The sequence below is a fragment of the Rhinatrema bivittatum genome, chromosome 4 (assembly GCF_901001135.1).
Source record: "Rhinatrema bivittatum chromosome 4, aRhiBiv1.1, whole genome shotgun sequence".
NCBI lineage: Eukaryota > Metazoa > Chordata > Amphibia > Gymnophiona > Rhinatrematidae > Rhinatrema > Rhinatrema bivittatum.
Window position 1 is genome coordinate 222,221,668 of NC_042618.1, and position 17,044 is coordinate 222,238,711.

A 17,044-nucleotide genomic window follows, 5' to 3' on the forward strand; every position below is an offset into this window, starting at 1 on the left:
CCTTACTTGCACACTGTTCCTGTCCAAGATTCAGATTCAGCCTTACCTGCATGCTGTTCCAGTCCAAGCCTCAGTTCTAGCCTTTCCTGCACACTGTTCCTGTCTAAGCCTTAATTGAACTCTGTTCCTGTCTAGCCATGTTCCAGCCTTACCGGCCTGTCCAAGCCTTACTCCAGCATTACCAGCCTGTCCAAGCCTTGCTCCAGACTCACCTTGTTGACCTGCTGGCTCACAGATCTGAAGGGATTAACGTGCAGGAGAGGAAGATGGATAGGCGGAAAACCAGCCTTAGCTTTGTCCTCTGCCACTCTGAGGGTGGTGTTTCCTACATTCCACCAGGATCGGTGCCATAACAGGATGTAGAAGCCAACCATTGCTTTTACAAGTGGGTGTGGGACTTTCTGCCTATCTGGTGAATCTTATAAACATTTTTCTACTCCCAACTGCTCCCTAGACATAGCGAATTCTAACCTGAAACCTGCTAAGGAGAAACCGGCTAAAGAACCCAGACCATTTAAATGGGATTCTGGTCAAGCAACAGTTTTACCTTACTGATAATGTAATTCCTGCCAATACAGAAACTCTCTTTTGGAAATGCCCACAGTGTTGCATAGAGAATAATTGCTCATGAGAATTTTGTTTTTTCTGTGAAATGGATGTCAGCTGCACCAGCACTTTCAATTTCTAACATTTGGCTATATTATATTTGTCCTGGTTGTTAGCTTCACAATCCACCCAACTTTCCTGAATGTGTTGCCTGCCATCTCCTTAATCTATCTATGTGGAGGTACAAAAAGTGTCAAGGTACTTCTCCCCATTGTATGCAGATCTGTTTTGATTGTAGCACTCCCAAAATACCTTCTCCTCAGTGACCAGGGCTTGATAGTATGCAAAATTCTGAGGGGAAAAGAATCACAAGGGAGCCCATCAGCCTCTCAGAAAACACCTTCCACTTTACAAATTTCAGGCACTGCCAAAGACACAGAGAAAAAGGTACAGCACTAAACTTTCAAAAGGGAAACTTTGATAAAATGAGAAAAATAGTTAGAAAAAAACTGAAAGGTACAGCTAGACAGGTAAAAAGTGTGCAACCGGCATGGACATTGTTAAAAAAAAAAAAATACCATCCTAGAAGCACAGACCAGATGTATTCCATGCATTAAGAAAAGTGGAAGGAAGGCAAAACGATTACCAGCATGGCTAAATGGTGAGGTGAAAGAAGCTATTTTAGCCAAAAGATCTTCATTCAAAATTGGAAGAAGGATCCATCAGAAGAAAATAGGATAAAGCATAAGCATTGGCAAGTTAAATGTAAGATACTGATACAACAGGCTAAGGTAACATTTAAAAAGAAGTTGGTCATAGAGGCAAAAACTCACAATAAAAACTTTTAAAAATATGTCCAAAGCAGAAAGCCTACAAGGGAGTCGGTTGGATCGTTGGATGATCAAGGGGTTAAAGTGGAACTTAGAAAAGATAAGGCCATTGCAGAAAGATTAAATGATTTCTTTGCTTCAGTGTTTACTGAAGAGGATATTGGAGAGATACCCATTCCAGAGAAGGCTTTCATTGGTGATGATTCAGATCAACTGAACCAAATCATAGTGAACCTGGAAGGTATGGTAGGCCTGATTGACAAACTGAAGAGCAGTAAATCACCTGGAACAGATGGTATATACTCCAGGGTTCTGAAAGAACTAAAAAAAATGAAATTTCAGACCTATTAGTAAAAATTTGTAACCTATCATTAAAATCATCCAATGTATCTTACAATTGGAAGATGGCCAATGTAACCCCTTTATTTAAAAAAGGGATCCAGGGGTGATCCAGGAAACTATATACCAGTGTGCCTGACTTCAGAGGTGGGAAAAATAATGGAAACTGTTATAAAGAATAAAATCACAAAACATTTAGATAGACATGGTTTTATGGGACACAGCCAGCATGGATTTACCCAAGGGAAGTCTTGCCTCGCAATTCTCCTACATTTTTTTGAAGGGGTGAATAAACATGTAGACAAAGGTAAAACGGAGATGTGGTGTATTTGAACTTTCAGAAGGTGTTCAACAAAGTCCCGTGAAACTGAAAAGTCATGGGATAGGAAGTGATGTCCTTTTCTGGATTGCAAGTTGGTTAAAAGACAGGAAACAGAGAGTAGGATTAAATGGTCAGTTTTCACAGTGGAAAGAGGGAAATAGTGGTGTGCCTCAAGGATCTGTATTTGGACCGGTGCTTTTTAATATATTTATAAATGATCTGGAAAGGGGTACAATGAGTGAGATGATCAAATTTGCAGATGACAAAATTATGCAGATAGTTAAATCTCAAACAGATTGTGATGAATTTCAGGAGGACTTTGCAAGACTGGAAGACTTGGCTTCCAAATGGCAGATGAAATTTGACGTGGACAAGTGCAAAGTGATGCATAGGGAAAATAACCTTTGCTTAGTTACACAATGTTAGGTTCTATCTTAGGAGTTACCACCCAGGAAAGAGATCTAGACATCATAGTGGATAATACATTGAAATTGTCAGCCCAGTGTGCTGTGGCAATCAAAAAAGCAAACAGGAATTATTAAGAAGGGAATGGAAAATAAAATGAGGGATGTCATAATGCCTCCGTGTTGCTCCATGGTGAGCCCACACCTTGAATAATGTGTGCAGTTCTGGTCACCGCATCTCAAAAAGGATATAGCTACACTGGAGAAAGTACAAAGAAGGGTGTGACCAAAATGATAAGAGGAGCTCCTTAGAAGGCCAAGGCAGGTGAAACGTATCCCAGCATAGGCGGACAGGCAGAAGACCAGGGACTCGCACCTCCGCCGAACCTGACGCATCATTAGAGACCCAACAACGCAATGCTGGTCTCTAGGGTAGCCCTCTGGCCACTCAATAGCCCTTTTGGACCTGCCATACGGGAACAGCAAATGTGCCAGGATGGACAGAGGTCAAGGGCAGACGATGGAACTGGAAGAAGATGAGACTTGAAAACTGAAGACGATCAGACGATACTTGAAGATGAGGATCAGACAAGGACTTGATAAGGATAAGGCAAGGCTGAAGAAAAGAACATCAGGGACACTGATGAACACATTTGCTGAGTGAAAAGACAACAGAAGAATTAAAACTCAGTATGAAGGTATCCGGCCATGACTCGTAGCAGCATCCATCCTAAACTGAGGCTTTGGAGACCTGGCGTAATCAGCACAGGCCAACCTGAAGAAGCGACGAATTCAGACCCAATGTGGAGAACAAATCAGAAGGTCAACCGAAGATGAAGAGGATGGTCTACTAGGGGGTAAATTCCAGAACCAGGATATCTGAGAGGAAGGCTCCCCTGACGAGGGAGCCAAAAAGTCTGAAGGCTCCTTTACATAGGAGCCAAAAGGGTCTGAACATTTGACAGCAAAAAGTACTGAAGATGAGGACGTCAAAGGATTCTGAAAATGAAGACTTCTGGCATGTCAGGACATCTGGACTTCAACCCCCAGTACACTCAGTCAAGAGCATCAAAGAGGTGTCAAGTGAACTGGAGAACGAGACATCTGACACATCTGGACATCTGGACCTCGGACCCCCAGGTCACCCAACCAAGAGCAGCGAGGAGGCTCCGAGAGGTAGAACAACAGGATGACAGACTTCAGGAAGGACAGGACATCGAAGATGAGGACTTCAGGAAGATCTGAAGGTGAAGACGTCAGGAGGGTCGGACGATGAAGACATCTGAAGACAAGGACTTAGGATCCGGCAAGAGACCAAACATGGAACGAAGATGCAGGTGAGGGATCAGGAACCACAAGGGAAGACAAGGGAATTCCCATGAAGAACAGAGTGCCTTGAAGAAGTGGAGGAGGACATCATTGGAGACTCCTGGACCAAAGAGCTGGACCAGAGGATCAGGCGCATTCCAACTCCAGAACTGACTCCTTGCGAAGGCAAAGAGGAACTGAAGGCTGAGCCCTTTTGTAGGGCTGAAGAGGAACACCCAGGATGACATCATGAAGAGGAGCCAGGGACTTCACCCTTCTCTGGCCCTTTAAATCTGGAGAGGAGGCGTGGCCTCGCGCCTAAGGAGATAGGCCATGCTGCAAGGAAGAAGAAAGCAGGCCCAAGGCGTCGGAGGCGGTTTCTGCTGCTGAAGAGAAGCTGGGGGCAGCTCCAGCCACTGAAGAACATCAGTGGCGGCCTCCAGGCTGCGATGAGGAGCTCCAGGAGGCCTCCCGGCCGCAAGAAGAGGAGGATGAAAATGACTCCATGCCACACTGGGACATAGAGGATGTCGGCGGCCTCCGGGCCACATGGGGACGGCGTCTGCGGCCTCCTGGCTGTGGGATGAAGAGGAGACGTCGGCGGCTCCTGCCTCGAAGGCAGGATGATGGAGGCGGCATCTGCTGCATGAAATTGGCGTCGGTGGCCTCCTGGCCACGTAGAGGCACGGTGGCAAGGCCCGCCATGCAGGAGCAACTGTGGGCGGTCTCCGGACCGCAGGGCACGCCATTGGGGAGCTGGCGGCAAAAAAAGTTGAGAGACTTCTCGCGGCCTAGCCGCGGGCAGAATCGTAACAGACCTTGAGGACTCTGAGACTTGTAATGACCATTTGCAGGCTGTAATTATTAATCTGAATCCTGTCATACAAATTTTGAATTATGACAATACTTAAGTAGTTGTTCCCTTTACTACCTGCCAGCCCTCAGGCTTGGAAACCCAGAGTCAACTCTGAATCTAAAAAAGTAAAACTGGGACCTGAATTTAAAAATTTGATTTCTACTTCTTATACAGATACAGCAAGTCCATCCACCATGATAACTTAAAATCTTTATCAGCAAAGGCTGACCCAGACCTTGATTGCAGTGATCCTGTGGCTCCCATGCTCCGTTTGCATACACCAGATTATCTGTAGCAGAAAGGGCTAATTGTCTCAGGCAAAGCTCAGCCATCATCAACTGCAACCCGGCAGCTGCTAATGAGAACTTCAGTTAAGCATTTGAGAGCAGCATGTGCCTTTACTGGACTTAAGCTACCCACACAAAATTCAGATTCTGAGTCTAAACTTTGTGCACAAGACCTATTAAAAAATTCCGTGCCTACTACAGATGAAGGTAGGGGAACTACGTACCTCTGTTCTGCCATTGTGCCATGTGAGGACACCGTCCATGACCCTTACAAATTCCTCTCTGCCCTTTCTGCCAGAAAGAACTGGAAAATCACCAGAATCTGTCAGTTGCAGTTAAGCCTCAGCTCCTGAAAGCCACTGCTTCTGCAGAATCAGCCCAGAAGGGGCATCCTAGCACAGGAGAGTCTCTTGCTCTAGATGTCCAAACCCAGGAGAGCCATGACTCAGATGCCCAGTGCTCAGGGGGAAGCACTGTCCTCACCCTGTGCCCTGCTACCAAGCACCATGCACCAGAAGCTGGTCCTGTTGCCTTGCTTCAAAGAAACCCTATGCAAGTTGTTACGCTCTTCACACACCCTGCGCCAGTGGTCCAATCGCTCAGGGATCCTGAACCAGGAGCTCCACACACCCCATTTTAGGGTCAAACCTTCATGCACCCTGTGCCGGTGGTCCCATCCCCTAAGGATCCTGAGCTAGTGGTCTTGCATCTGTTGCTCTGTGCCAGTGGCCCTGCTTATCAGATATTCAAGTTAGCAGGTCCCTTATCCAGCCCTGATCCAATCAGCCCAGGAGAGGGCTCCAGCCCTGATCTAGTCAGCCTAGGAGGGGCTCCAGTGCCATTCTAGCCAGCCCAGCAGAGGGCTTCCACCCAGATGCAGCCAGCCCAGCAGAGAGCTCATGTCCAAATGCAGCCAGCCCAGAAAAGGGCTCTCACCTATATGCAGTCAGCCCAACAGAGGGCTTCAGCTCTGATACAGTCCACCTGACAGGGAGTGCCTGCCAACAACCAGTCCACTCAGCAGAGGGCGACTGTCCAAAGTCCGCCTAGCAGGGGGAAACTGTCAACAACCAGTCCAACCAGCAGGGGATGCCTGTTCACAGCCAGTCTACCCAGCAGAGGGCATCTGCCCACAGCCAGTCCACCTAGAAGGGGGTGTCTACCTAGAGCCAGCCTGCCAGAAGGGGATGCCCGTCCTGACAAGCAGCTTTCCAGCTAAGCCTCAACTTATCTAGCCAACTATAACCCCATAGAAAATGGGACCCAGGAGGCGCGGCACTTAATGGGGGGTACTGTTACAATTTCACCTGCTCCATAGCCTCATTGTACCCTGACTTTGACACCTACCCGCCAGCACAGATCTCCTCAAAGCTTCATCCCATGCTGTCCCCATCAGCTCTTCATGACTCATCGAGCTCAGCCTGTGATACAGCCTCCAAGCTTCCAGGAGCCCTCAGTGAGCTTGGTCACCTGCCTTGCCAAGTTCCTTCCCTTGCCTGCACCACACCCAGACTCTAGCCCTACATAACCCTGCCTTACCAAACCCAGGATGCTTCCACATCGAGTCTCTCTTGGCTCCTTGCCCCGGCACCTCTTGCCTTGTGGCCAACCCAGGTCTATCCTAACCTTGCCTTGTGGCCTCCAGGCCTTCTTGCTCCTTATGTTGCTTTGTGGCCATCCAGCCTTTCTGCTCTTTGCCTTGTGCCCTAAGGGATTTCTTACTCTTTGCCTTGCTCTGTGGCCTATCTAGGCCTTGCCTCACCCCTTGGGGCCTTACCTTGTCTAGTCCCTTCAGGCCTGTATATTCCGTATTCTATCTTGTTCTTGTCTCGCCCTGTCCTGTCTTAGTCTGTTTCAATCTGTCTCAGTTCCAGCCTTACCTGCATGCTGTTCCTATCCAGGCCTCTGTTCCAGGCTTACTTGCATGTGGTTCCTGTATAAGCCTGTGTACCAACCTTACCTGTACTCTGTTCCTGTCTAGCCTTGCTCCAGACTTACCATGTTGGCCTGTCACCACAGAGACCTGTTGGCCTCCAGACCCCAAGGGCTCAACCTGAGGGGGAGGGGCTAGTTAGATGACTTTAGCTTTGTCCTGCCATCCTGTGCCACTCCAAGAGTGGTGTTCCCAAGATAGGAGCCATAAACAACCTTCTTCTCCTTAGCCCTTGGTATTGTGCCAGTTTTGGAAAGCTATTGTACAACCTGGTGATATGGTTTCTAATTCCTACAATTACTGAATTCTTGATTTTGTTAAGTAAACTTGCAGCTGTGTGTAGCTTGGCATTTTACCAATAAAGAGTGGCGGTGTGCATAAACCTTCTTCTCTGTATTTCCTACTCTTCTGATTAGGCCACTTTGAAAATTTCCAGAATGCTTTCGACACCAGCAAGATGGATCTAGACAATCTCCCATTGGCATTCTATTCAGGAATGTTTGCCTATGGTGGCTGGTAAGTTATTGCATCCTGTGGCCACTCTGGTTGCATCTTTACTATATACTTATTGGAGATAGACGACATCAGGACCCATAATGCTAATGAAATAAACTGTAATTCTGTGTAGGCTATCCTTTAAAAGCTCAGATCTTATCCAGTGACGAATTAATATATCCAGAATGCTAATGGGGGGAGGGGGCTGGAGGGGGCACAATTTTAAAAGTCGTTTCCATGGGTAAAGCATTGCCTTACCCATGGAAATAGTCTTTTAAAAAACTGCTCTCCAGATGTAAGGGTAATTTGTGTGCATAATGCCACCTAGCTTTACCCACAGTGAGAAGACATTCCTGGGATGGAGCTGGGGAGGGATTTGCAATTACCTGCATTCTTTTAAATTTTTGAAAACATGCATGTGTTTTTTTTTCTTGGGGAAAATTAACCCCACAAATTAGAGTGAGAGTAGATTTTCCTAGCTAATTTTCAAAGTGAAAGGACTCACATAATTTCACTTTGAAAATTAGTGAAAGGTCTGCAGATAAAAGATACCCGTGGACTTTGCACCTATGCAAGCAGTTACAAAATTACCCCCAAAATGCGTTTTTAAGATTCTGAAGGCATAGTCCTGAGCTCTGAGAATTGCCTAAAAAGGAAAAAAAACAAAACGCAACATAGTAATGATGGCAGAAAAGGACTAAATGGTCCATCCCGTCTGCCCAAAAACTGAGTATGTGCAGATTTGCAGCGTAGCTGATTTAAGAATGGAGATGGGCAGCTCAGAATGAGTGGACGTCCTCCCTACCATTCCTCTTCCCGCCTCACATTTTGGAGCCTTTCTGAGTCCATCTCCTTTCTGATGCCTCTTACAACCCACCTATTCTACCACTTGCCATCCCTCTTGCCCTTGACATCCACCAATCTGCTGCAACTGATCCTGCTTCTCTCCCTGCCCCCTAAGATTTAACCCACCTCCGCACACACATCCCCCCACTGACCAGCACCACTCCGCATCCCTCTCGTTCTGCTGCTGACCACCCCTTCTTTTTTTTCTGTATGCTAATGTTTAAGATTCTTTGGTCCACAGCTCCAGGCCTAGAATTCTCCCATTTCTTTTTTCAGGTTCTATATAAACTTTGTGACAGAGGAGGTTGTAAACCCTGAAAGGTGAGTCTGTTGAAAACCAGTTCAGTATATCTCTATCAGTAAAAGATCCAGAAATGGAGCTAACATTTTGTGTTTCAGGGGGCCAGGTCCCCAAGTAATATGCAAGCAAACAGAACTAAAGAGCACCCTCATTTCAACAGAAGTCAAAAAAGATATATATATATATATATATATATATATATATATATATATTTATCAAAATGCTATAATTTTCGCATGCGATAGGAAAAGGGGCGTGTTTTATGCTAATAGGCAGTTTATCTCAATTTGCAGTAATACCTAAGCAAAAAGCTAAGTTACTGCAAATTGCGATAACTTTTTTGCACTTTCAGATAAGTGCCATTTCCGACATACAACCACTGGGGGCACCATGTTTTACAAGAGAGAGAGAGAGAAACGAAAACAAACCTAGCCATAATGCCCTAAACCTAGATAGGTATTTATATCTCTATGGGAGGCGCACCTAGTAACTCGAGGTGAGGTTTAGGTATTAGTGTAGGGAGTTGGGGGCAGGGCCACTTTGACATTCAAAGTGAGACGTACAAACAGAACAGTGCTCTCTTGTGAAGATTTGATGACCTTCGGAGTGAGGAAACTCACCCAAAGATGAGATTTGTGCAATTTTCTCTCAACCTAGTTTGATGGACACTCTACCTGGGTAACCCAGCCCACTCCCACCCCTAACTCCTCCTCTTTTTTGGATTTGCATCGCACCATACGATAAATGAGGGGGTTAAATTGTAAACCCTCTGGGGATAGGGAAGTACCTGAATGTAATCCACTTTGAAGTGCTGAAAAAGGTGGAATATAAAAATAAATAAATCATATAGCATCTCTTTTCCTTCTGTCACTCTTAATCTCCCATCTTTCTCAGTTCCTCTCCCTCCTGATCCATCTATTCTCATTTCCTCTATTTCATTCCTGATCCCGCCTTTTCCTCTTTCATTCCTTCTATAATCTTGCTTCCCAATTCCTTTTTCACACCAATTGTCTGTCTCCCACTCACCCTCTCCATTTCATTATGCTTTTTCTCTTTGTTTCTTTTCATTCCTCATCCACGTCACTGTCCTCTTGCCTTTCCTCGAGTCCACGGTCCCTTTCATATTTCATCATCCTCTGTCTCTTTCTTCAGTCGAAGGCTGATGCTATTTGCCCTTTTCAGTTGCACAGGGGAATTTTCCTTTTGTCCTCTATAGAAACATGTACAGTCAAGTGGAAACCAAGAGGAATGGGAAGTGGCACTATGGGATACATAGGAGGCTCCTTTGCCTCTGCTCTCGGCTTGCAGCCGTAAGTCAACAGGAAGATACAAGGACATCCTAAAGAATTTAAACAAAATATGGCACAGACCCAATCTCCATTCTGAAAATATACTAGATAAATAACAAACAATTGTAACTCTGGCTTGGAGGGTTTAGGTCCAAGGGCACACACACTTATTTTTACTCTTCGGCGTTGGCATCCAGCTAGCACTTTTCCTATGCTTAACTCTCTATCCCAGGCGAAGCTCTCGCTTATGGTCCAGACAGCGGTGTATTCTTCCCTGTGTGTTGTAAGTAGCTGCATCTCAAGGGGTGGGGGGAGATACTGGGAAAAACTAGGCAGGACAAGGCTCTGGGTGATAAATGAAAAGTTTACTGATTCTTTAACATTTAAATTAAAGTCCATTTTTTTCATAAAAGTGAATTACAGCTGAGGTGTTTTTTGTCTCTTCTGGATAGGTGTCCTTTCTCATTGGTAAAGCTTCCCATGGTGATTTTAAGATGCACAAAGCTTTCCCAGTGGGCCAAATTGGAATCCTATTGGAGGGGTCCCCTCAAACACAAAAGGTCCTACCTGAGTCCGGTTTATTCACGGTCATCCAGCCTGTCCTGGTCTCATAGAGTGGAGATCCGATGGGGAAACTCCAAGACCCTCCCCAGTCTTGGTGTCAGTGACTTCGCGTGCAGGAAAAGTCCTAGGAATCGGGAACCAGACTATCTCAGACTTGGAACTCTTGTGGGGAGGGGGGTGGGTCAAAAACCTCCCCACAAAACAATATCTGACTACTTGCGTTCTGTAAAAAATCTCTCGGTCACTGCTGCTTCACTATTACTAGTGCTTGCCCCATCTATGCAGTAGATCAGGGGCTCATGAGTCTTCAGCCCTTCTCCTTTGTGTCTGGGGGGAGACTTCTCCAAAGGGTGCAAGGTTTAAGCAGCCGTCTGGGTCTAGAAAAAATCAGGATACATCTTGGACATCAAAAATCTCACACTGTGGCTACTGTCACTGGTGCTTGCTTCACCTAGGGAGTAGAGTGAGGCTCGCAGGTCTTCAGCCCCTTCACGGGAGTCCCAAAAAAGGGATCCGGCAAAAATCTACCTATCTGCAAATTAATTAGGGGGCAACTTTCTGGCAGGGTGTGCACAGAGAGGAAGCTCTTCCAAAACAAAGTTCATCATGAGTCTGGGAGGCCTCACCACCTCCCCACTGCTCTGAAGCTAACTCAAAATGACCCACACAAAATATTTAAATGGATTCGCTAAACAGGATCGGGCAAGCAGCCCCCAGCCCTCCAGATTGGGAAGAGCTGTAAAGGATTGAAGGGTTTTAAGCAGAGACCTAATGCCATCTAGGGGCTGACCCAAGGTGGTACCGCACAATGATCTAAATAGGGACATCGCAGCAATTTCTATAGTCATACGAAGTCTTCTAGTAAAGTATGGGAACCATGAATTTCCAGATCCTGTTGTTTTTCTTTCCACCTCCATGAGTTACATAATCTTGTGTTTTCACATAGTCTCTCTTCTGTTAAAACATTTCCAGACAATTATTTTTCTTTCAAAGTAGAAGGGATTCAGTATCCCATCTTTTAAATTAAAACTCAGAAAATCCCTACTCTCACTGTCTGGTATGTAACACTCGTGCACATAACACACTGACTACTAATACATTTCTTTTTAAAATATAGGTTGCTACTAACCAGCATCACTAAAAATATATATTCCACACATCAATCACACCCAAACACACCAAACATATATCTAAAAAAGTCAATAACAATTATCTCCTGTTTGTGACTTTTTTAGATATATGTTTGGTATATTTGGGTGTGAATGATGTGTGGTATATATTTTTAGTGATGTTGATATTGGTGTTTTTAATTGTGAATATACGTCTTTGAATATAAATTTGTATGTATTTTTTGTAGTTTTATATTTTTGATAAAGAGTGTCATATATATTATCATATATCATTTTTATATCTAACAATTTGGTTGTATGATATATTGCTTTTATTGCCTTGTACTTTCGAAAGGTTTCAATAAAGGCATTCATCAAGCTTTATTTTATGCATCAAATGAAGCCAGTTTTAGAAAATAATCTTAAAGTGTATGCGTGTTCCATCACTAAACAGGCTGAATTAGAATAGCCATTACATTTGGGTGCTGTCAGCTGTCAGCACCAAATGGACTTGTCTCTCCTAGTTATTAGGGCTTTAAGCTCTACTGAGAATCTATAGAAATTCCCACACAGATAATCCCTCAAGAGCCTCCTCAGTCATTTTTTGTCCAAGCATTTGCATGGACCTGTACTCATTCTCTCCTCAAATTATTTTCTCTCGATATTTTAAAACTCCATTCCTTGTCTTTCTGCTACAACAGTCCAGAATACTTGGGTTTGTCCCTCTTCCAGCTAATGGAGGCAGAGTTCAGACTTTTTTTTTTTTTTAACTATGACCACTACTACTACATATTGTATGTTCGGAACTGGTTAAACTAGTATTCTCTGCCTCCAGCCATTGGAAGACCTTCTGATGGTGTAGCAGAATTTCTAATTTGAAAGACAGATTTATTATTTCAATTTTTAAAAAAGAAAAGAATACAGTGATTCTAGGGCCATGCTCCTATCCATTAGCAGTGAAGTAAGCCTTTAAGTTCTTTATCTCCCTACCTTACCACAGATGGTATGGTAGAGCAAGGTGAGGTGTAAACCAACAGAAAGAAGTGTCTATGAGCTTTCCTTGTACATTTTACTTTGCCTTAACTACAGTCAAAGGAAAGTAAGTTTCATTTTTGTTTAGAGGACTCACCAGTAAGGTAAGGCACTTTTATAATTTGAAACACTGTCCATCCAAATAGCAAGATTTATAATTCTGCTAAGAAAAATTAGCAACCTGTTTTCAAGCACTAAGCAATTGTGCTGTGTTGTCAGATAAAAATAAACTTGCTGCCTGTGGAAATAAACACGTCACAGCAAACTGGCTTCCTCTGCTCAGACTGCTACCGCGGGATTAAGCAGCGATTGCACAGCACAAAATGTTATCAAATCCTGTTAAAAGAGTTAAAAACACTGGTATACTCTCTAAAAACATTTATTCCCTGAATCCGCCACTGGAGGAGATTCAAATTTGTCCATTGAAAAGGCAGCATTTGCCATCTTGAATATCGCGAGGACTGAGAATCTTCAGCACAGTCTTATTTAAAAGTTTCTAATGATATCCCTCTTGCTCTGAACATACTAATGACAGCAGAAAAGGACCAAATAGTCCATCTAGTCTACCCAGCAAACTGGGTCTCCCAGCAGAAGCAGCTTTCTTCTAAAAACTTTGATAATTTTAATGGTTTCTAGAAACACTGAGTGACTACATTCCTTTCAGACCAAATTTTCCATTCCTGGAGCTTCTTCGTTATCCAATGCAGAAAAGGTATTATGTAAGGGTAGCAGTTATTCTGCCACTGTAATCCATTTATTCCTGGGTTTCTGAATCCTGTATATCTGACTTCTCTGTGGGAGTGTAGGTAGATATTCAAAATGGTGCACAGTTGGGGAACTTGTGTGTCATATAGTCACAAGTCTTGTTCTACCAGAGCCCAGTGTAAACCATCTATTCTTGGTTTTCTGAATCCTCTGTGGGAGCTGGGGGAGATATTCTGGATGCTGCCAGAAAGGGGAGGTTTTCTGAAACCTGATTAATTCCACTTTCAGATGAGTCAGCCTCTTTTTCATTGCAGACAGCTGAAAGAAAATTGGGCATCCCTTAAGTCTACAAATGGAAGACCTTAGGACATAAGCACCACAACTGTTACACTAGTGTGCACCCCCTTGCGTGCGCTGAGCCTGGGTTTGGATATTTACCTAAAGACAGTTGAGAAAGAAGCTGGAGAACATAAAGTGGTGTTGGAATCCCTTAAATTTAATCTTGAGAGTTCCACTGTTACTCAGCAAGCATTAATTAAGGAAAATCAATTACTTCAGTTTAAACTAGAGAACATGGAGAATCAAATGCGTGCGAAAAATCTACGATGCATTAACTTTCCGAAAGTTCCGTTTGTTTCACCTAAAGACATTTTGAGGAGGTATCTATTAGTAATAGAAATATTAAAAATCCCAGAGGCTATGCTTCCAATAATTTCCAAAATTTATTTTATTCCCTCACTGAAGAAGAGTTCACTGGAGAGTAATAACATGCAAGTTTTATTACCTACTGAAACACCTAAGATGGATATATCAGCAGTTTTGCAACAGTCAGATGAAAATTTGGCAACACCTTCAACTCTGATTGTTACTTTCTTGCTTGAGACTGGCAAGGATTGGATATTTAAAAAATATTTTACACATGGAACAGAGCTTTTTTTGAACCATAAAGTCCATATATTCCCTGATCTCTCAAGACAGATCCAGAGGAGAAGACATCAGTTTCTGTTACTAAAGCCCAAAGTGCTGGAATTAGGATCATTATTTGTATTAAAATTTCCATGCAAATGTTTCATTAAGCATCAAGAGGCTTCTTATTTGTTTTTTCAACCTTCTCAATTATGAACTTTGCTTTCTAATAAAGCTGGAGTTTAGTTTAGCTCTTCTCTGTCCTCTGGTTAATGAGCTCCTTGAAGCAGCAACTTGACCTCTTATATGATGTACTGATCTATTATTGCTAATTCTTATTATAATATGATTTCTTTATGGATAGTGTAAATCTTGGATCATTCATTGTGGGCTTGATAGATATGTAGTAGTTGCTTGGTGCATTTCTTCTATGTTTCCTATTTTATGTTTTTGCTGTAATAATACATGTATTGCCTTTCAAGTGAATACTTGATATTATATTGTAAATGTATAAAAAAAATAAAATAAAATAAAATCAAGCCCTCCTCATTAGGAAAGCAAGTTTATGACTAAATATACTCTTTCCAGTTCTATAATTGTTTTCTTCTTTTGTAGGACCATCCCAATAACTGTGATAATATCCTTGATTACTGTTACCATTGGGTACATACTTACCAATGTCTCCTACCACACAATCCTGTCAATAGAGGAAGTCTTGGAATCAGAAGCTGTAGCTATGGTGAGTCAGAGTATATTAATAATTTACATACAACTAGGTTTATGCCTAGACAGGTACATTTTCAAAGACTTGGGGTACAGTAAGTGGATTTTTAGCCACCTTAAAGTAAGCAAATATTTTCATAATGTAGCTCTTCTGTTAGTGTCCATGAAGGCGGGGGGTGGGCTGCCACACTCAATCCTGGGGTTGAGGACCTGGAGATAGTCGCAAAGACTGGATTCTCCAATGGCGGGGGTTGGGGGGAGGATAGACCTGAATGTTCAGGAATACATGTGTATGGTGCATCAGTGGGTGTAAGCTGGATAGATGAGGGTACAAGAATAAATAGTGTGAGCATTCTGGATGGATGCTCTAACTTAAAACTTCACTGCAGAAAATCTTCAAATGAAACTGGCACCATACACATGTATTCATTTCCTGAACATTCAGATCTGGACTTAGATTTCCAAAACTTCTCTTTATCTATGCAAGTGTCCCTCACTATGCTGGTACTTAGGGATATCTCACCGTCCAGGGTATGGAAAAGTAAGAGTTCTAAGTGGGCATGGGTCTCGTGGATGTGTGTAAAGATATCTTTTCAATTAGAACAATACATTTAAAACAAAAAAGACTGTAGACATGAGACTCAGATGAAGACTCGAGGAACTTGGAAGGCTCAGACTAGGATTCAGGATTCAGGCACTAGTACAGGGTGAGTACTGCATCACAACTTGCCCTACACAGCCGCCCATGGCTAGTCGCGGACCATGCCAGAAGCGAAGCAGACTCCAGGCGAGAAAGTGGAGACTTGGAACTGGAAACATGATGAAGATTCAGGAGAGGCCTGCACCGAGGCATGCCCTACACAGCCGCCTGTGGCTAGTTGCGGACCTCGCTGAAGTGGAGCAGGTTCTGGCTTGAGTCTAGGGCATGGTCAGAAGCAGGGAACAGGATTCACGGATTCAAGATTCAGAATTCAAGACTCAGGATTCAGAAACAGACCTCGGCATTAAAAGCAAGGGCTTCCAGAAACTTGCGCTGCAGATGTGAAGACAGACCATGTGCCACAAAGTGCCCTACACAGCTCCCGATGGACTGGTCATTGACCACGATGGAGGCACACCAGGAAAGGTGAACAAGCAGGAAACCTGGAAGCAGGACGGAGAGCCAGAGACAGGAAAATCAGGACCAGAACTGGAACAACAGGAACATGGAATGCCGGAACATGGAACATCAGGGCAACAAAGGAGCATGCACGCCTAAGCAGGGCCCAGGGACAGGCAGGAGCGGAGCAGTGGCGTCGGCGGAATTCCTGCCACGAGGAGGTGGAGCAGTGGCGGCACCAGGGCCGCAAAGAGGAGCGTCCCTGGCAGGAGATCTATGCTGTGAAGAGTGAAGACTCCGGCTGCCCTTCCTGCGGTGGACGGCGGAGGTGGCTCCACACCGTGGAGGGAAGCCACGATGGCGGCCGCAAGGAGGAGGAAAGGCAGTCAGGCACCGGCTCGACCGGCAAGGCAGCAGCACAGCGGTGAGGGGCTGCGAGCGGGTTGGCCCTGCGAGCGGCAACCGTAACAGGTGCCATAAAACACAAGTGTTTATCACCATTGGTGAAGAGTTCACAACGCAACTTACATTGTCTGCTTGTCCACATATGCTTCATATTTCTCACACAGTATTTTAGACAACCATTCAACTTCTTTTTTTTAAAGCCAAGTCTTTAGAACAACAATACAATCTTTATTTAGGCCTATCTGTTGTACACTGACATTATCTATACAGGAAACCCCTTGATCCTCTTGTCCTTAAAATGTATCCCTGTTGAAGGTTTTGCTGATTTTGGTGGAGGGTGGGATCCATCATTGCAGGGGCTCCTCAGGTGCTAAAAACCGTGATGCTTAAGCCTGTTGGATACTGAAATGCTTGCAGCAAGTGCTGGGGGTTTGATTGTCATGCTGAGGAGGTCCAAGAGGAAGTACTAGGCAAACTATGAGTACACCTAGGGTGCCACAGGTTTGGAGGAAGCCATCTACTCCTTGCACTGACCCACAGCAATTGGGCTTCCTTCTTCCCAGGCCCCACTGTGCCAGAAAAAAAAGGACTCCATACTATTCAGAAGCAGGAGGCGGCCTTCCCAGCCAAAGAGTGTTGGAGTTGCAGCAGGCCAGGCCATGTGGCTGAACAGTAAAGGTGCAGCATCAGGTTGGGCCATGCACCTGAAGAGCAGCAGAGCTGTGGCAAGCTGGGCCATATGGCT

General features: G+C 44.3%; 1 protein-coding gene across 3 annotated transcripts in view; it reads left to right on the plus strand.

Moving 5' to 3' along the window:
- Window positions 1-17,044, plus strand: part of LOC115090535 (cystine/glutamate transporter-like) — an 89,643-nt gene that overhangs the window by 20,332 nt on the left and 52,267 nt on the right. For all 3 annotated transcript variants that reach the window (XM_029599754.1, XM_029599753.1, XM_029599755.1), the window contains 3 exons: window positions 7,242-7,341; window positions 8,443-8,487; window positions 14,688-14,811. In XM_029599754.1, coding sequence (XP_029455614.1) covers window positions 7,242-7,341; window positions 8,443-8,487; window positions 14,688-14,811 — 269 coding nt within the window. The remainder of the gene's footprint in view (window positions 1-7,241; window positions 7,342-8,442; window positions 8,488-14,687; window positions 14,812-17,044) is intronic.